This window comes from Protopterus annectens, chromosome 5.part0, assembly GCF_019279795.1.
Source record: "Protopterus annectens isolate FY-2018-M chromosome 5.part0, PAN1.0, whole genome shotgun sequence".
NCBI lineage: Eukaryota > Metazoa > Chordata > Ceratodontiformes > Protopteridae > Protopterus > Protopterus annectens.
In genome coordinates, this window is record NC_056735.1 from 1975304361 (window position 1) to 1975325889 (window position 21529).

Below are 21529 nucleotides of genomic sequence, written 5' to 3' on the forward strand. Positions count from 1 at the left end.
TGGCCATAAGTGCTTGTAGCTTAGACACTGTTCTCGCTGAAGTGATGGCCAGGAGCAATGTTGATTTCCAAGAGAGGAATTTTAACTCTGCTGACACTGCATGCTCAAAAGGGGGTAGTGTGAGCTTTTCCGGTACAAAGTTAAGGTTCCAAAACAGGGTGGGTGCTCTCCTTGGTGGCCTTAAGTTGTTTGCCCCTCTCAGGAACTGTTTGATGAGAGAGTAAGAGAAGAGGGGTGGCTCAGAGTTGTAATGAGCCAAGATGGGAGAGGCATGGATCGTAATGGAGGAGAAGGATAGGCCTCTGTGGAGTAGATCTGCTAAGTAATCCAAGATTAGAGGTAGGGACGGCAGAGTTGTGTCCTCTCTTTTAGATTGAATCCAGGAGCAATACCTTTTCCACTTATCAGCACAGGACTTCCTTGTACTGGGTCTTCTGGCTTTAAGAATGACATCCAGCACCTGCTTGCTTAGGCTGGTCGCTAGGGGAGAATTCAAGGAATAAGCCAGGCTGCAAGATTCAGGGTTTGCAGATGCGGATGCAAGATCTGTCCCCCCTGCTAAGTGAGCCGGGTCGGGCTCTGGGGTAGGTGCCAGGGTGGCACTGGTGAAAGGCTGCACAGGAGTGGGTACTAGTGCTGGCGTGGCCAGTCTGGGGCAATCATAACTGTCCTTGGTCTGTCCTGTCTTATCTTGGGCAATATTCTTGAGAGAAGGGGCAGAGAGGGAAATGCATAGATTGAGAGGTTTACCCGCTGGAAGGATAGGGCATCCACTTTCCAGGCCCTGCTGTGAGGTGCCCTGATGCAGAATTTGCTGAGCTGGTGATTGCAGGGGGAGGCAAAGAGATCCACCTCTGGGGTGCCTCATTTCTGAATCAGAAAGCTGAAGGTGCTTGGCTTTGCCACTCGTGTGGGTCTAGATTATTTCTGCTTAAGTCATCTGCCAGTGAGTTTTGTTTGCCTGGCAGGAATTGAGCTTGCAGATGGACCTGCATGTCCAAGGCAGTGTTCCACAGGGCCATGGCTAGCCTGCAGAGTGGGTAAGAGTGGGTTTGCCCCTGCTTGTTGATGTACCACATAACTGTGGTGTTGTCTGTTTTTATTAGCATGGGTCCTGGTGAGAAGGATCTGAAAGCTGTTAGAGTGTACTGAACAGCTAGCATCTCTTTTTGGTTGATGTGCAGATGAATTTGACTTGGGCTCCAGTGGTCCTGAATGCACTTGTCATTCCGGTGTGCCCCCCAGGCTTAGTCTAATGCGTCTGTGGTTAGGGTCTGGGCGGTGTGGGGTTGAGTAAAGGGAAGTCCCTTCTTGTGGTTGCATGCTGCTGCCCACCAAAGAAACTCTTTCCTTAGACAAGGTATGATAGGAATGACAGTTTCCAGGTCCTGAGAATTTTGGCACCAAAGATTTTAAGTACCACTGAAGTTTCCTCATATGCAGTCTGGCATATGGAATTAGTAGGATGCATGAGGCCATGAACCCTAGGATCTGCAGGATTTTCCTTGTGGATAGCTGGGTTCTGGGGGCCATTTGAGTGAAATAGTCTGTCAGGTTTGTTTTTCTGGAGTAAGGAATGCCATCTGGGATGCTGTGTCCAAGCTTGCTCCCAGGAATACAATCTTTTGACTGGGGACTAGTTTTGATTTCTTTTCGTTGATGGTGTACCCCAGGGAGGTTAGAAGGTTTTTTTTTTTTTTTTACAAATGTCAGGTGCTGCAACAGCATTTTCTGTCTGCCTGCCTGAATCAGGCAGTTGTCCAAGTATGGGTAAATTTGCATGTTTCTCTGTCTGCAGTAGGCAATGGCTGGAGGCAGGCATTTTGTTAATACTCTGGGAGCAGTGGATAAGCCAAAGGCAAGTGCAGAGAACTGATAATGCATAGATCCTGCCCTGAAGCTTAGATATTTCCTGCATGAGTCCCTGATAGGTATGTGCAGATAGGCTTCTTTTAATCTAGGGTGGCTAACCAGCATCTTTGGCCAGCATAGGGAGAAGCTGCTGCAGGGTGAGCATTTTGAATTTTGGTATCACCAGGAAGGTATTTAGAATGGAAACAGCTACGATTGGGCGCCAAGTGCCCACTTTTCTGGGTACCAGGAAAAGTCTGGAATAGAACCCTTGACCTATCTGTTCCGCAGGAACAGGTAGAATTGCCCTTATAGAGAGCAGGGATTGAACTTGGTTTTATGCCTCTGCCCACTGGTTTGGAGGAAGGTCTGGGAACCCTTTTGGGGTTGGCAGTGAGTGGAAGTAAAATTTGTAACCCTGGGATACAGTGTTGAGGACCCATCGGTCTTTGGTGATGGAAGTCCAGTTTTTTGCATGATGGGCAAGTTTTCCTCCTAGGGGCACAAGCAGTTGGGCAGAGGTGGGGAGTGGAGTTGAGAAGTCATTGTGAATTCTTTCTGTAAGGGGGTGGCTTAGCACTCCCTGTGTTTGAAGTGGACACTCCATTGCTTAGATTTCTGCATACCCAGAGACTGTAGTCTGCAGGGTCTGTTTCCCCTGGGTCTAGTTTGACATGGCCTTGAAGGGGCTGGAAAAGACCAATATTTCGTGGGGCAATGCCTACTGAATCTAGGAGGCTGTACTTGCAAGAAATCTTTGACTGTCTGCATAGATTTAGCTTTTTCTTCCATCTTTTTAAGAAGCTCTTCTGCTTTGGTGCCAAACAGATTGTCCTTATTCAAAGGAGCGTCTAGTAATTTTGATTTGACATGGTCTGGCAAGGTCTGTTCCTTAAGCCAAGCATGCCTTCTCGGTACAGAACCAGTGACTGCTGCCCTGCAAGATGCTTCTAGGGTGTTAAAGGCATATTGCAAAGTATGCTTGCTGACTTTGCTTGCAGAATGCATAAGCTCTTGTATTCTTTACTTTCTGCACAGTCTGTAAAGGTAGCTATTTTTTGCTTAATAAGTTCCATAATATGTTGTTGGTACTTCAGCATGTGAAACTGGCAATTCAAAGCCCTAATAGCGAGAGTTGCAGAGGTGTATAATTTCTTACCTCATCTGTCTAAAGCTCTGGAATCACTGTCCGAAGGGGTGAGATTCTTAGCTGTAGTTGCTTTGATACTTTTCGGACCCTGGGAGATGACCTCTGGGTCAGCAGTAGGATTTTTGAAAAGGAATTTGAGAGTCAGGAACTCTGCAGTACCCCGTCTGGTATCCTAGGAGCAGGGGGTAAAGTATCAGGAGTTAAACTGGATTCCATAAATACATCATCCACAACATCCAGGATTGGGGGCATTGCTAAAGGCCTATGTTGTGGCAAATCTAGAAATTCTCCGAGTCTCTTTTTGGACTGAGGATAGTCTTGGCATTCACAGTGGAAATGCTCTCAAAGTATGTAAGGTTTCACCAAGAGAAAAATCCTTTGGAGGAGAAGCAGAAGGAATGGATTCCTCTGCATCTGAATCCTCATAAGCAGATAAAGGCATGTCTTCATAATCAGATACCTCAGAGTCATTGGACTCTTGGTCTGTTAAAGCTGCTGGGGACAGGTCTCTTTCTTTTAGCAGGGGAAGGCTGACTTCCCCTAATCAGCATAAGGTCTTCTGCCACTTTAAGCATTTAATGCTGTGGCAAGGAAGCAGGTGCTTGAGTTTGGGTCATCTGTTTTTAGGCGTAGCGAGTATTCTTGGCCTTAGAAACTCTGTAGTTTTAGACAGAACTGAAGATGCAAAAAGTCGTTGGTTTGTGTCGAATATCGGTAGTGCAAAGAACTTCCTCAGAAGCCGGTGCCTGCTCAGCGGCTCCGGACCCATCCAAGGTAGAGACATCCGCAGGTTCCATAGTCGAAGAAGAGTCTCGCAGCATACCAGACTCCAACTGGGTCTCGGTAGAGGCCTGCGAATCCAACGAAGCGGGCATCATGGGCTGCGAAAGCACCTGAGTACCGGCAAACTGGAGACTAGCTTAACAAAAGTGTCGTTGGCAGTTTTGGACTTGTGTGGTCTGTCTCTGTCTTTATCCTTACGTTTTTTTTGAAGATTGGCAGTCGGATGGCTTACTGAAGCCATTTCTGAATACGGAGATCGAGAATGAAAGTATTTAGCTACAACAAGGGCCAGACTATGAATAGTTCGGGCATTGAGCAAGGCACAAAACCGACAGCGAGGTACGTCATGGTCTGGGCCTAAACAGGTGACGCAGTAAGAATGGAAATCTCGGTGTGGTATTTGCTTTCCACAGGCAAGACAATTGTTAACTTTTTCTGACATCAGGTAGAGCAAGAAAAAAGGATCCCCAATGGGGTACTAGCTTTAGAAGACTTCAGGATAATTCACTTCAGAAACGAAACCTCAGGTAGCGGCCGACCGGCACTTGTACAAACTGCTTCTGCTTCGGGCTCCTCGGCAAGAAAGACTGATGCAATGGCGTCAGCTGCCTGTTTTTATACCCCTGACGATCTGACGTCAGACCTGGAGTGACAGCAACTGACGCAAAAATACTAAGTCTTTAGTATTCGGGCTGACTGAGTGCTACCTGCAGGCAGATAACCCAAGTGTGATGACTGCAAAAGTGAAACACGAAAAACATCAGCAACAGTCATCCCCCTTCATAAAGGGGGTACAATTACAGACCCATAAGCTTAACCAGCCTCATCTGTAAGGCCACAGAACGAATCATCATGGACCTTATAAATAAGGCTATAGGTGATCTTCAAACCCTTGATTCGACACAGTTTGGTTTTGTCAAAGTCAGGTCATGCATGTTAAACCTGGTGGACTACTTTGAAAACGTCACCTGAGCCATAGACAAAGGCAAATCTGTGAATACAGCCTACTTTGACTTAGCCAAGGCCTTCGATACAATCCCACATTCGGGCATCATTGATCGATTCTCCCAGATGAATATCAACCCTTATGTTTTCTGTTGAGCTGTTAATTGGCTCACTGACAGATCACACTCAGTCAAAGTTGGGGACTTTACCTTAACCAGCAGACCTGTCACCAGTGAGGTTTCACAGGGGTCAGTGCTGGGCCCCTTATTGGTTGAAATATACTTCTCAGATGTTCAGGCCAAAACAGAAGGGCTGTAGCTGACTAACTTTACTGACGACTGCAAATTAGACGCAATCACTGAATCCCCAAACAATGTCAATACACTTCAAGAGGGTCTTACACAAACCAATGATTGGTACCAAAGCCATGGATTCAAACACAGCGCAAAAAAATGCATCATCATCTTCTGTAAAAACGATATTCCCTCTTCTAACATATACTACCTAAAGTAACAACTCAGTAGTGAGAGACTTGGGAATGGAAGTTGACTGTAGCCTAAACTTTGGCCACCGTGTGTCTACTGTGGTAAAGAAGGCATTCTACGTTGCACACCCCATTAGCAAAGGCATTGCCTCAAGAGCAAAAGAGGTCATAACACCCCTGTACTCAACCTTCATCAGGCCAGTAACAGAGTATAATGCTCCCTTTGGTATCTACTTTACCTGCAGCAACTTGACAAACCTCAGAGATTTCTTACCAAGAAAATTCTGGGTCTCCAGCTCATGTCATATATTGACAGACTGAAGTAACTTGTCAGAAGCCAGACTACTTAAAGGAGAGTTGTGCCTGGTCTACAGAGCAATCTTGGATCCAAACCTAATGGAAATGCTGCACACCTGCAAGTCAAATGGGACAAGGGTCACGCACCCCAAGAACCTTAACCTGATCTGTGACATAAACAGGACCTGCTGGAGAGACCGATATGTCTCTCAGAGGTTGGCACTCCACTGGAATAGCCTACCAGTTCACATCAAACAAAGCTCCTCTATGACCCTGTTTAAAGCATAGCCCGCATGACTGGATGGGAAACCATAAATTCCTGCTGGGGATTTCACCCATGACCCTCTTAGATATGGGCAGCTGTTGCTAACTAAGATCTCGAGTTTAGGCAAGATTCTTTATATTGGATTTCTCTAGTATCACATGGGGTACACAGCTAGGCTTATAAAGTAGCCCAGTATCCACCTATGAACCCATGATCCTGGAGAGGTTCACTTACCCTCTTAACCACATTAACTCTCAAGTCATCTGGTACTAGTAATGGCCAAGCAGCAATACTAGAATAAACAGAAATATTCATAGTATTTTCAAAGCCTTAGTCTTGTTCTTTATTAGTATGCTTTCTTCTTCATTACTATCTTTATCCTGTTGATGTTGACATCGACTCTTGCGAACATTTCCTCTTCCTCAGTGCCTGAGCTTATAGATGATGATTCATTTTCGACTTTCAGCCCTGGGTCATCTGAACCTTGTGCGGTGTCTAGTATAGGTGCTTTGGATGCACCAACTTGCATTTCCTCAGACTTTTAACAATAAGGCACTATATATTTCAAAACAGATTTAGACAATGCTTCAATTGCACCCTCTTTTGCTTTTTAAATATTCTTTGTTGAGCCCTACTATGTCAATGTTTATGTTAGCAGGTGTACCTCACTTAAAATTTCTTTACGCTCCAAACCAGTTAAAATATAACAAAAAAATTATAAAATGACATTAAATAAAAACAGATAGTCATGTTTTAAGATTTAGCTATGAGTGACTAGTAAAAACATATATTTATTTATTTTTATGTATAAACACAAAAACACACACACACTTCAGTCTGTCACAGTACACCAGGCTTAATATTTAAAATCTAAAACTATCTCTACCCAGTCTCCACTTTCTACAAGAGAAAAAAGTAATCAAATGGGTAGCTGCAGAATGCAGGTACAAGCACGCAGATTGGTTTTACAGAACCTAAGCAGTCGTGATTCACAAAGTTATAATGCAGAATAGCAGACTGTGACAGCAAGTAAAACCACTGGAGTCGGTCACTTAAAGATAGTCTCCCACCAGTTTGTCATTATAAAGCATTCAGGAAAACACAACCAGAATATCAGGTCAAAACCACAAGCTTGACACCATAACTTTAGCAACTTTAATGCACTGTGTTGCAGCTACTATTTTACAAATAGTTATCCCAATGAAATAAAGGATTGGTACTTGTAATGTATTCACAGCTCAAATGAGTTACTTTCATCCCCTACTATATGTAATGTACAAATCTTCAATACAGCAACCAAAATGAAAAAAATGATGCAAAATGCCAGTCTAGGTGGGTAGAACGAAAAGCTATGAAGGGCGCTCTCTTCCTTTATCATCATCATGGAAGATTTTATACAATAGCAATAGGGTACTTAGCTACAAAATAAACCAAAGACTGCTATAAGGTCAGGCCTTGCAATGCAATACCACTGAATTTCATTCCACAGTTTTAGCAGCTTAAAATGCTGGCACTGCACACAACACAATACAACTGAAATATATATAGCGTTGTAGCAAAATATATAGGATTTTCACATGTGGTACAATACAGAATGCATAAACTGAGCTCTGGATGGGCCATTGCCATAGAAACAGGGCTCCTTTCTGTGCTGCTGGTGATACAAGGCTGTCCAAATTCCATGAGTCTGAGGTCCAGACTGTGGGGAATGGATCTAACTGCAACAGGCCAGTCACCTTACCAAGCCCAATAAGACTGCTGGAAAATCCCTCTATATTCCTATTCCACTGCCATAGCTTGGAACAAACTTTCCACAAACATTGGATAAAACATCATCTTCCTCTCCTTTAAAATCACTCTAAAGGAATACTTAAGCAAAGCACGGATCTGTTCCACCTCTAACCCTATTTGACACTATATCCTTTTCTAACTACCTTTTCACAATATCCAGTTCTTCCCTTTTTCCCTTCTTCTTCCCCTTTCCACCTTTTAGTTCTCCATCTACTATGTGTAATAGGCCTAAACTTCTCTCTGTAATCTCCATACCCAAACTACCTCAAGCTACTTTTTCTCACATTAATTCCGTCCTCTATGCTCTTATATTTCCCTCATTCCTTATCCACTTAACCCACTTGCTCTATATCTTATTCTCATCCCTTACCCAAGTTTTCTTCTCATGTTTCACTGATTGTCACCATCAAAATATTACTAGTGTCTTACAGTCTAATTTCCCTCCTATAATAATGTATTATATTTATTGTAATAATTTCTACTTTTAACTTAATATTTTTCTTCTGTTTTCACATGCTTTATTATATACTTTTGTTTTAACTTCAGTATTAATATTTCTTTTTACGTGCATTTTGAGCTTTTCTCCCGGCCTCTGCTGAAAATAGGTCTCCCTGGACCCAGTCAGACTTTCCTGGTAATCAAGTGTCAAATAAATGAATGTGGAAAAAGAAGGTGAGGGAATAGCCATTACTGAGTCTCTCCCTTATGGTACCCTACTAGTTATTCCAATGACATTATAGAACAAACTGAGGGGTGCAAGCAGAAGTCAATACAGCTAACTGCCTCTCCACCTCTCCCCTCCTATGTTAACGTCTGTCTACTGCCCCATCAAAGGAAAAAGCTAGCTGACTAGACAGGACAGGTAAGGGGAAAGAAGATGGGCAATACTGGGATAATCCTTATAATTAACAGCTGAAGAGGACAAAATAAATGGCAGCAATGAAATAGTATCTTTAGCAACTAATTATAAAATATTACTTCAGTATTTACAAAGCACACATACTCTTACCTGTATACTGTTACTGTCGGAAGGGATAGTGCTACTTTCTGCCAGAGGTGACAAACAAATTTGAGATATTTCCACATTGAAAGTCATCCCACTTGTTGGTATACTGCCACTGCCAGCTAAACCTTTTAACCACGTTGTATCATCTTCTGCAAGTTCCACTACGTCTACCATATCAACTGTATTATTGTTATCCTTTAAGTCTCCAGTACAGTGTAAGGTTACTCCTGGCTCATGAATTTTTGAGGACACAGATGAATTGTCTCTTTCTGAAATGGTAGCAGCATTAGACTCCTGAGAAAACATTTCTGTATCCATTTGTATTAGTAATTGTGGACAATTAGGGTTTTCCTCATCCTCTTCTTCCTCCTCTTGAATCCCTTCATTTTCAGGCACAAATGGCAACTGGAGTACTTGTACCTGAAATTGCTTGGTAACACCAGGAGTCCTTAGTCCCATGACGGAACAACTTTTAATAGGAGAGCATCCGTCTATTAATGGGCTTCCAGTGTTACTTTTACCACTTGAACCCGCACTGGAGCATGATGTATGCAAAGATGGATGTGTCAGGTTTTCTTGATCTGCATTTAAAAGAAAAACAATTAAAATACTTTCTTCAAAGTCAAAAAGTTACTTATTCTATTAAACCAGGTGAGCGAGCTGACACACACTAGACTTTCTGTAGTCATGACTGAACAAGAATTAGAAAAGAGCAGCAAAATCATAGTTTAACAAATAGGTTCATAGGTAGATACTAGGAATGTGGTCTAGGAGACCACTGAGGAGACTAGCTACATTTCTCAATTGCCTCAAAGTACTGTCTGACTAAGAAAATTTCTCAAGATTACACAGCAGGCAAATAAGGCTGAAGGAATTGAACCCTCTACCACAGGAAGCGGTTTGACAGCAAAAAGAGCATAACCCTCTACACTACCCACAAAATAAAATGAGATTACATCAAGATGACATAACATATCAAACTGTAAACAGCTTTGGTGTTAGCAGCACTACAATCTGAAGGCAAAATAGCACCATTTCAAAAGCATATAGCAGAAAGTCCAGATTGATGTCCGAATAGGTCACAGCTGCAAAACTGCTGGCAACTGAAAAGTATTCTGCCAAGGATACAGTACATCTGGCTAATTTGCAAAAGCTAATGCCATATGCCTGACCTATGACCCATGCATGAGACTATGTGTTGGTACATAACGTATGTACAGGTGTGAAAATCTTCAGAGCTTCTTGACCCAGGAAAATATTTGTCCGAGGCTAGTACTCTAGGAGAAGGGCTTCACATATAAAGGGATAATGAAGAGACAGGGTAAGTAAAGCTCAAGCTTGTGAAAAAGACGACAAAGTAAGAAACTTGGGAGAGGGAGGAAGGGTGCATACATACTGCATAAGTGATCTATTCAAACACTTACTGTTCTGTAAGTTCTTACACAGCTGTACTATTGTTCTTCATTAGATCACTTTTGCAGTACTGCTGACAATTGGGAAGATTCCCCAAGCTTATATACTGACTGGGAAGAGGTATGAAGTACAGAACTGGAGACCTATAACTTTGCAGAATGGATTTGGCGAAACCAGTTCTTATTCTTAAAAATAAAAAGCATCAATCTTACAATGTATAGTAAAAGTGTGAAAGGATGACCAAGTGGCTGCTTCTATACTGAATCTTGAACCCAGACTTTGGAAAAAGCTCCAGAAAAGTGAGCTTTGAACTGACCTACAAGAGATTTTCCATGGAAAGAGTAACAAAATGAAATGGCAAGATAAATCCACCTAGAGGTAAATCTGTTTAGAGACTGAGAAGCCAATTGTTGTGGCATCAGATAAATCTATCAACTGGTCAGATTTTCTGATGTGTTTTTTTTTTTGGCTGGAACATTAGTGACTTGTAAACATCCAGTGAATTAAGAACTCTTTCCCCCTATCTCGAAGGTTACAAAGAATGTAGATAGAACAGACTCATTTATAGATATTTCAGTGAGCACACCCCTCAGGCATAAAAGATGGATTAGCCAGTTCTTATGGCACAAACAAAAGGGGGTGGAAAGCACATAAGAGCATGTAACTCCTGATATCATTTTAGCAGATGAAAATGCCACTAACAGAATTGTCTACCAGGTACAGAACGTTAATGATGTGAATAAATATGCCAAGGTTAGAGGCAGATGAGGCTCAATTACTAACGGTTAGGAAAGGAGGAGATGAGATATAAACTGCGTTGTATAACCAACCTACAAGAAAGTCCCCAGAAATAGATGGTATTCCTGTGGAAGTTTGGAAGCTAGGAGGAAAAAACTGATAAAAGATCTGGAAGGTTTTGTTGTATTTTAAGAAGAGAAGTACCACCAACGTTCTGGAAGAAAGCAGTGGTAGCTGTAATACCTAAAGAGGGTAAAGAGCCATCAGATCCAGCTTTATATAGCTCATTTCAATACTAAACCATGATTATAGTGTTCATATCTATAATGGCTAAAAGAATGGCAAAAAAACAATGCCAAAACTGACAGATATGGATCAATGTGGTTTTGAGGAGGGGGCAAACATCTGACAACATTAACAGAACACGGACGATCCCAGAGGGAAACGGAATGTAAGAAAATACCACTGTTGTAAGTGGGTCTTGATGCAGAGCAAGCATTTGATAGGGTAAGCTGGGGACTTTATGAGCATGGCAATGGAAGCATTTGCATTTATAGAAAAAAAACTAAGTTTGATTAGGTGGAAAGTGCAGTTTTGTACCTACCATAAAGTAGATGTTCGAGTGTTCACCCTGCTGCAGTCATCACACTTGGGTTATCCTGTCATCAGGCGGTCCCGCAGTCAGCCGGAATTCCAAAGTCTTGGTCCGGCGTCGGTTGCTGTCGCCTCTTCCCTGATGTCAGTGCGCCAGGGGTATATATAATGCAACAGACGCCATTTTCTTCAGTTTTTCTTGCCCCAGATGTCAGGTGCCCCCAAAAAGGTGGTCAGAATTAGTACCAAATGGAGTGAACACTGCACAAACACAAAATCCCTTCAGCTATAAGCAAATACATCAGTAAGGCATAGAAGAGATTTTGCCAGTAGATCAGAGGGGATGGAGGGAGGGTAACCTGGACTGCAGCAGGGTGAACACTCGAACATCTACATTTATGGTAGGTACAAAACTGCACTATATTCATCGTGTTACCCTGCTGCAGTCATCACACTTGGGTTGAATCCCAAAGCTAAGGTAGGGGGGAGGTATCATAGAGGGTTAGTGGAGGCAATAAGGCCCTGCAGAACTGCAGTGGCGAAGCCCGCCCTGGACTTAGAGTAAAGAGGTAAGTGATAGTGTTTGGTAAAGGTGTGCACTGAACTCCAAGTTGCAGCTTCTAAAATTTCCTTGGTTGGAACCCCCCTGAGAAAGGCTGTAGAGGTAGCTGTTGCCCTGGTAGAGTGGGATCTAATGGTAGCAGGAACTGGTTTCCCATGATGGGTATAGCAGAAACGTATGCAATGACCTATCCATTTAGAAATGGTTTGCTTAGATATAGCCTTCCCTTGAGAAGCTGTAGCATAGGATACAAAGAGCTGGTCAGTTTTTCCTGAAAGCCTTAGTTTTGTCCAAGTAGTAACGAAGCTGCCTGTGAATGTCCAAGGAATGCAGGAGTCTCTCACCTTTGTTCTGTGGATTGGGGAAGAAGGTGGGTAAGTGGATGGTTTGATTTAAAGCTACACTGGAAACCACCTTAGGCATAAAGGAAGGATTAGTTCGTAGAGAAACTCTGTCTTGATGAAAAATGAGGAAAGGTTCCACTGCCATTAGTGCCTGTAGCTCTGAGACTCTCCTAGCTGAAGTTATTGCAAGGAGCAGGGCAGTCTTCCATGATCGGAACTGAAGATCTGCAGAGAAAGCTGGTTCAAAGGGAGGTAGTGTTAGTTTTTCCAGAACAAAGTTGAGGTCCCATGTTGGTGTAGGGGCTCTCCTGGGTGGTCTAATGTTTTTTGCCCCTCTGAGGAACTGCCTTGGAAGAGGATGCGAAAATAAAGGTGGATCCGTGTTGTAGTGAGTTGAAATAGCTGAAGCATTGATTTTAATTGAGGAAAAGGAAAGTCTTTTGTGCAACATCTCAGCTAAATACTGTAGAATGTGAGGCATGTGAGGCTGAATTGTGTCTTGGCCTTTAGCTTGGTTCCAGGCACAAAACCTTTTCCATTTGTCCGAATAAGCCTTCCTGGTGCTTGGCCTCCTGGCTTCCAGAATAACATCCAGAACTGCTTGTGAAAGAGGAGCTGGTTGGATGTTTAGTTGATTTGCCATGCAGCCAGATTTAAAGTTTTGAGCTGGCTGTGAAGAATCTGTTTGCTTTGTTGTGTGAGCAAATGGGGTATTTGAGGCAATATCCATGGTGGGCGGTGGGCCATATTTTTCAATAGCGGGTACCAGTGCTGGCGTGGCCAGTCTGGGGCTATGAGAATCAGTCATGGTCTCTCCTTTTTGACATTCAAAAGAACCTTTGTGAGGACAGGTAATGGAGGGAAGGCATATGCTGTCAGGTTTTTCCAACTGAAAGAGAGAGAGTCCACTTTCCAAGCTTGATGGTGGAATGTCCTTGTACAAAATTTTGTCAGTTGGTAGTTTTGAGCACTGGCAAACAGGTCTATGTTTGGAAGGCCCCATTTTCGAGTTATCATTGCAAATATTTGTGGATCTAGTTTCCACTCGTGGGGATCTTTGATGTTTCTGCTGAGGTCGTCTGCCAATGTGTTCTTCTGTCCTGGCAGGAATTGAGCTTGTAACTGGACTTGGTAGGCCCGAGCTGTGTTCCATAAGATCATTGCTTGCCTGCATAGAGGGTAGGAATGTGTACCCCCTTGTTTGTTTATGTATCACATTACTGTGGTGTTGTCTGTTTTTATTGCAAGTTGTCCTGGATGTAATAGATCCTTGAAGGCTGTCAGAGCTTTCTGTACAGCTAGCATCTCTTTTTGATTTATGTGCAGATTTCTTTGATCTGCAGTCCATAGGCCTTGAATGCATTGTCCTGCCATGTGTGCCCCCCCCAGGCGTAGTCTGAAGCATCTGTTGTGATAGTCTGCCTGGCTGGGGGCAAGGTGAAAGGCTGACCCTTGTTGAGGTGACATGCCTGTGACCACCATAGAAATTCCTGTTGTAGGCAGGGAATGAGAGATATCATTGTGTCCACGCTGTGGCTGTGTTGAGACCATACGCTTTTTAGGTACCACTGTAATTTCCTCATATGCAGCTTTGGAAATGGTATTATTAGTATGCAAGATGCCATGAAGCCCAAAGCCTGCAGAATTTTTCTTGCAGTTAATTGGGTCTTGGTTGCCGTTGTCTTGAAATATTGAGTAAGTTGTAGTTGCTTGTCAGGCGTAAGATAAGTCTTCTGGGCCGTTGTATTCAAGCTGGCACCGAGGAAAGTCATTTTTTGTGAGGGTACTAGTTTTGACTTCTTTTCGTTTACTGTGTACCCCAGGCAGTTTAGTAGATGCTTTACAAAGGCCAGATGATGTAAGAGAATGTCTTTGCTTTCTGCTTGGATGAAGCAGTCGTCCAGGTATGGATATATTTGAATTCCTCTTTGTCTGCAGTATGCAATTACTGGTGCCAGGCATTTTGTGAAAACTCTGGGCGCAGTAGATAAGCCAAAGGGCAGTGCAGAGAATTGGTAATGGGTTGAACCTGCAATGAAACAGAGGTATCTTTTGTAACATTGTCTGATAGGGACATGCAGGTATGCCTCCTTGAGGTCCAACGTTACTAGCCATGCTTCCTTGCCCAACATGAGAAGTAGCTGCTGTAGTGTTAGCATCTTGAATTTGGGTACTTGTAAGTGTTTAGAATTTAAAGGTCCAGAATTGGTCTCCAGGCATTGTCCTTTCTGGGCACTAGAAAGAGTCGAGTAAAATCCTTGGCCTTGCTCTCGAGTAGGTACCAGTTGAATGGCTCTCATGTCCACGAGAGCTGTAATTTGCTTTTGTGCCTCTGCCCATTGATTTTGTGGCAGGTTTGGCATTCCTCTTTTCATTGGCAAGGGGTGAAAGTGGAATCTGTAGCCTCGTAAAATTATGTCTAGGACCCATTTGTCCTTTGTGACAATGTGCCACTTGTCTGCAAAAAGTGCGAGTTTTCCCCCCAAGGGGGCTGCCAAGAGAGTATTGCTTGGCCAGATGAGGTGCAAGTCATTGGGTTTGCCTTCTGGTGGATTGAGACCTGTCTTCTCCTCCCTTCTGTGTTGTAGTGCCCCATTGGCGAGGTTTATACTGGGCTTGTGGTTGTCCTCTGCCCCTTGGGTGTCTGTATTTACCCCTCTACGGTCTGTCAGTGGCTGGAAAGGACCAATTTTTTGTTGGCCAGTTTCTGCTGAAGCGAGGGGGTTGTACTTGTAGAAAATCTTTGACTGTCTGCATAGATTTTGCCTTATCTTCCATTTTCTTTAAAACTTCTTCTGCTTTAACTCCAAAAAGAACATCCTGCTGTAAGGGAGCATCTAGTAGTTTTGCTTTAACATGATCAGGCAGAGTTTGTTCCTTTAACCAAGCATGCCTACGTATAACAGACCCAGTGACAGCTGCTCTGCAGGAGGCCTCCAAAGAATCAAACCCACATTTGTAAGGTATGTTTGCCCACCTGCTCAGTGGCGTGCAACAGATCCTGTACTTCTTTCAATTCAGATTGTTGAGGGAGAGTGGTTATTCTTTGCTTTAACTGAGAGATTAGAAATTGCTGATACTTAAGCATATGAAATTGACAATTCAGTGCCCTCATAGCTAGTGTGGCTGAGGTGTAAACCTTTTTCCCCCACATGTCTAGTGCTCTGGAATCCCTCTCAGAAGGTACTGGGTTTTTAGCCATAGAAGCCTTAGCCCCCTTGGGACCCTGGGAGATAGTCTCTGGGTCAGCTACTGGGCTTTTGTAAAGAAATTTGTGGGAATCAGGCACTCTGTAGTATCTGTCAGGCTTAGCCGGAGCAGGAGGTAGAGAGTCTGGGTTGAAACTGGATTCTAAATAGACATCATCCACAATGTCCAAAACTGGTGGGATGGCAAGTGGTCTGTGTTGGGGGAGTAAAAGAAACTCTCTCGAGTCTTTTCTTTGAATCAGAGTAGTCTTGACCTTCCCAGTGAAAATGTTCCCCTCATAGTGTGTAAAGTTTCCCCAAAGGAGTAGTCTTCAGGAGGAGAAGCTAAGGGAATGGAGTCCTCAGCATCAGAATCTTCATAAGGAGAGAAGGAATAGTCTTGGTCCTCAGAGGAGTCTGAAGAAATGGACATTTGCTCAGAGGAGGCAAAATCTTCCTCTTGTCTAGGCCTTTTGTCAGGAGGGGGCTGTGAACCCCTGATTAAAGAAATCAAATCTTCAGCCATTTTGAGCATCTGTTTCTTAGGCATAGGGCCTTGAACAGGAGACTGAAGTGCAGTCCTTTTAGATTTAGAAGGAGTCTTCGACTTAGAAAACGTTTTAATGGTGAGAGTAGTCTGTCTGAAAACGCCTTCAGAAACCGATGGCGTTTCTGTAGCACCGACATCTTTTGAAGCAAAGTCGTCGGAAGGGCCTGAAGTAAAAGGCTGCGTTGGCCTGTTACATTCCATCAAAATTTCCGTAGCGGTCTCGGGTTCCAGATCTGCGGTAGTCAGGGGCTGCGTCGGAGCCTCACTGAGGACCGGAGAACCGGAGACCGGATCAGCTGAGGCCTCGGAATCTGGCTTAGGCCTGGGCTGCCTGTCCTTATCCCTGCGTTTTTTGTGCACGCCGGTAGTCGGTTGCTCCGACGGCATGGTGTAGTTAAATTTCCTACCGAAGTAGTGTCGTGCGAAATCAAAGCGTCTTGTACGCTTATTAAACCTAGCACAAAACCGACAAGAAGTGACGTCGTGGTCTGGGCCTAGGCAAGGTATGCAATAAGAATGAAAATCCTTATGAGGTATTTGCTTCCCACAAGAAATACAACTGTTAACTTTTTCTGACATCGGTCTGTGGCAAGAAAAGTTTCCCCAACGGGGTACTTAGCTTTATAGAAGACTTCGGTCTGAAATTCGAATTCGAAAATCACAGGAGTCGGCCGACCGGCACTTGTGAACTGCTTCTGCTTCGGGCACCGCACGGCAAGAAAGACTGAAGAAAATGGCGTCGGTTGCATTATATATACCCCTGGCGCACTGACGTCAGGAAGAGGCGACAGCAACCGACGCCAGACCAAGACTTTGGAATTCCGGCCGACTGCGGGACCGCCTGACGACAGGATAACCCAAGTGTGATGACTGCAGCAGGGTAACACGATGGACATCTATGACAGCTCAGAGGCGAAAATTAAAGTGAGTGGGGTTCTCTCTGATAATTTCTGCTTGAGAAGAGGAACCAGGCAGGGGTGCCCTTGTGCCACTTTATTATTTACATTATATTTAGAATGCCTGGCAAAGAAGATAAGGGACTCAGAAATTCAAGAATGTATAGTAGTCAAGAAGAGCTGGCTTTATTTGTAGATAGTATTATTTTATACCTGACAAAAAAGAGAGAGACATTACAGTGTTGTGGAACATTTTGAGACAGTTTCAGATCTTTTCGGGATACAAAATTAATGAAGCTAAAAACAAAGGCAAGAGCGGTAAATTATGTATCCACACATGAATCAGTTCAGGAATATCCATATTTATGGGGACATCATAAAATGAAGTATTTAGGAGTATAGATTAAAAATAATTCTAGTGTGGCAGCTAAGGATATGTGGGAAGAAACTAAACAAACGAGAATACAAAAACTGAGAAAATGGAAGCTTTGTTATATGGATCTGGATAATAAGATACAAGCTATTAAAATATTTTTAGCCCCTTTGGTCTTGTATATAGGTCAGGCATATTTTAATCAACCAGAGGAGAAGTTGTGGATGGCAATTAAGAGCTGAAGGTCTTTATCTGAAGACTGCAAGAGTCAAGTGGGAATAGCTGATTCTTCCAGTAGTATAGGGCAGACTGGGTTTACCCAATTTGAAGGGGTATTTCAGAGCTACGCAGTTGAGACTCCTATACACAATACAAGCAAAAAAAAGAAGTTATGTACTCACCATAACTTTCCATGTGAGTTGTTCCATCTCGCCTTCATTCATCACTGATGGGTTTGGAGCCAATCCTCGGCTCCGACACGGCTGACTAGCAAGCTCAAAGTTCTCCAGTAGCTCAAGACCCCACCCCTTATCCCATAACACACTGCTGGAATTACCTCAGATCTTGTTTGCTGCGTACCATATAATATCTCAATAATTATTCTACCTAGGAATGAATACACATTGAAAAACCAGGATGAAGACAGCCTCCAGGTCAACTGTCAACCAGAAGGGGGAAGGAGGGAGGGACGTGAGAATGAAGGCGCGCTGGAACAACTCATATGGAACGTTATGGTGAGTACATAACTTCTTTATGTGAAGTTGTTCAATCTCGCCGTTCATTCATCACTGATGGGTAGCGTCCCTAGCACCCTGATCTTGGGTGGCTCACAGCAGTACACTTTTCAGAACCGTAGAACCAAATGAAGCCCTGTCCCTGGAGGCCTTATCCACTTTGTAATGAGTTATAAAAGTGTGAGGTTTAGACCAGGTGGCTGCTGCACAGATGTTATCCAAAGGCAATTTGGCTTGAAAGACTGACGAGGTAGAAACTGCTCTGGTTGAATGAGCCTTTACCTTACTAGATAATGGCATTTTATGACGAGCATATGTATAGGTGATGCAATCAGACAGCCACTTAGACAGGGTTGTTTTAGCAAACTGGTTTACCTTTCCTGGTCTCAGAAAAGGACACAAAGAGCTGATCTGATTTCCTAATGACTTTGGTTCTGTCCAAATAAAATCTAAGTTGTCTATGAACCGAGTTTATGCAACATATATTCCAATTTGTTGGTATGATTAGGGAAGAAAACGGGCAACTTAATGACTTGATTAATGTTAACCTCAGAACATACTTTGGGCAGAAAGGATGGATTAGTTCTGAGAGATACTCTGTCAGTATGGAAGACCATGTAAGGGGGCTTGATGGAAAGGGCTTGGAGCTCTGACACTCTACGGGCTGAAGTGATGGCTACTAAGAAGATAGTTTTCCATGACTCGAATTTTAACTCACAAGATGATGCAGGCTCAAAAGGAGGACGAATGATACGAGATAACATCAAATTCCAGGGGGAATAAGGTGTCTTCACTGGAGGCCTTATATGAAAGGAACCTTTTAGAAAAGCCTTGGACAATTGGTGAGCCATGATATTCAAACCATCAATTCCTAGATGGAAATTAGATATAGCAGCTAATTGTACTCGTACCGTAGCTGCTGCTGCTCCTTTGTTGAAGGTTTCTGTAAAAAAATCGTAAGATAGAAGACAATGGCGCTTGATAAGGGTCAATGTTGTGGGAAGAAGCCCAAATGGAAAATCTCTTCCACTTACTACGATACAATTTTCTGGTGGAAGGCTTGTGGGAAGCCAACAAAATCTGACTAGTGTCATGGGAAAGATTATAAAGCCTGGCTATGCGGGGAATTGGAGCAGCCAAGCGGTTAGCTTCAGTGTCTGCAATGACGGGTGAAGATCCCCTGACGGATGTTGTCAACAAGTCCGGAACTGGGTCCAGGATCCATGGATCTTCCAGAATACGATGATAAAGAAACCGGAACCAAATCTGCAGAGGCCAATGAGGGGCTATGAGGATGATTGTCCATCCCAGCGACTCTGCTTTCTGTAAGAATTTGGATATCAGGGGAATTGGTGGAAATGCATAGAGGAGACCCAGGGGCCAATCGTGGACAAGAGCATCCCTCGGGGAGTGACCTGGCATGGGAATTAGGGCAAAATAGCTTCTGCATTTATTGTTGATGTGACTGGCGAAGAAGTTGCAGGAAGGCTGGCCCCATTTGTGGAGGATCCTGTCCGCAATCTCGTTTGAGGAACCATTCGTGGGGCAACAAGCTTGCTCTGCTCAGTCTGTCCACTATTACGTTGGATTTGCCCGGAATGTGCATTGCCAACAGAAAGCGCTGGGATGACAGTGCCCACTGCCAAACTCTGAGGGCTTCTCGGCAAAGGGGATAAGACTTGGTCTTGCCTTGTTTGTTCAGATACCAGACCACGGGCATGTTGTCTGTCTGTATTGCAATTGTCCCTAGAGGAAGAGAGTCCTGAAAGTATTGCAACGTTAGAAGCACTGTTATCATCTCCAGGACATTCATATGCAGATTTGATTCTTGAACTGTCCATGTGCCTTGGGCAGTCTTTCCCTGAAACAGCCCCCACCCCACCCCATCAGGGAAGCATCCGTGGTTACAGTGGCAACTGGAGGGGGAAGCATGAAAGGACGTCCTATTGTGACATGGAGACGTCAACCACCACTGAAGATCCTTCTTGCAGGAATTTATCAGGATCATGCAACTCATTGGAAGTTCTTGGCAAGACCATTGCGTGAATAGAAGCCATTGAAGGATTCTCATATGCATCCTTGCTAAGGGGATTGCTAGAATAGCTGCCGCCATCAATCCTAGAACTTTCAATACCTCTGCTGCTGGTACTCTGTTCTTTGATTTTAGGGACATGATGTGTTGGCGAAGAATAGAGATTCTTTCTGACTGAAGGCGAAGAGTGGTGGTTGTCATGTCTAGTTCTGTCCCTATAAACACGATATGCTATGATGGCAACAAAGCAGACTTTTCAGAGTTGACTGTAATGCCTAGCTGATCGCAGTGTGTCAGAGTAGCCTCTCTCGCTTGAAGAAGTTGATGACTGGTGGTGGAGGTAAGGAGCCAATTGTCTAGATACGGAAACACCTGGAATCCTAGACGTCTCAGGTGAGCCGTGACTACTGCCATGCACTTGGTGAACACTCTGGGGGCTGTAGTGAGACCAAAGGGCAGAGCTCGGAATTGATAATGATTGGCTCCCAGCCGGAAACGCAGGTGATCTCTGGATGGTCTGGCCATCTTTATGTGGTAGTATGCATCCTTGAGATCGATCGAGCACATCCAATTGTCCTTCCCCAACAAGGGGAGCATGGACTGTAGCGTGACCATTCGGAACTTCTCTTTTCTCACAAATTGGTTGAGTCTGCTGAGATCCAAAATGGGTCTCTAGTCCGCTGATTTCTTTGGAACCAAAAAGAACCTTGAGTAAGTTCCGAATCCCGGGCTGGATGACTCTTTCTAGCAATCGGCGTACCTCTATTGCTGCTTGTCCCATGTGACTGAATGGAATGTCTGGGATTTTTTTGACGGGAAGAAGCTGGGTGGAGAATGGTATGAAATACCCACTGGAAATGATGCTTCGTACCAAACTGTCGTTTGTTATATTTAGCCAGGCTTTGGGGTACAAAGATAAGCGACCACCGACTGCCTCCAGAGTAGGACAGGCGGGCCTCCCTTCAGGAGCGCTGGTAGGATTGACCAGAGAAGTGATCTCTGTCACCCTGGTGTTGCGGACCCCCTCTGCCGCGAGGGCGGCGTCTTACATTGAAACCCCCTCCTCTGCCTCTGGATGGGGGCTCTCCACGTGTGTCCTGAAAGGCTCCTTGGGCTTTCCAGAACCACATCTTTCCTCCCCTCTGTCCTTTGGGAAAGGGTTGAGTGGGGGCGGAAAAACGGACTCAGTCGGCAGAGTATTTCCTTCTTGCTCACACCTGGTTAAAAAGTCTCCTTCACCTTTGGCCTAAACAAGGATGAGCCTTCAAATGGAGTATTATTAAAGGAAGACTTGAAGGGTTCTGCGAAGGAACAGAGCCGCATCCAGGCATGCCTACGGAGAGCAATTCCTGTACCTGCGGCTCTGCTCGAACCATCAGCTGCGTATGATACAAGACACATGGACGAGTTGACTATCGAATTGAGGGTAGAGAACTAAGTGGCGATCTTATCGGATACACTCAAAGCTACAGCACCTTGAAGAGCATCTCCCAACTCCTTAAGGAGATCTCTCTTCAGTCTGGTAAAATGTGT

At 44.0% G+C, this 21529-nt stretch overlaps 1 protein-coding gene across 2 annotated transcripts in view; it reads right to left on the reverse strand.

The window, feature by feature from the left end:
- BORA (BORA aurora kinase A activator) overlaps positions 1–21529 on the reverse strand; it is a 1242116-nt gene that overhangs the window by 340078 nt on the left and 880509 nt on the right. For both annotated transcript variants that reach the window (XM_044071743.1, XM_044071742.1), the window contains one exon: positions 8576–9153. In XM_044071743.1, coding sequence (XP_043927678.1) covers positions 8576–9153 — 578 coding nt within the window. The remainder of the gene's footprint in view (positions 1–8575; positions 9154–21529) is intronic.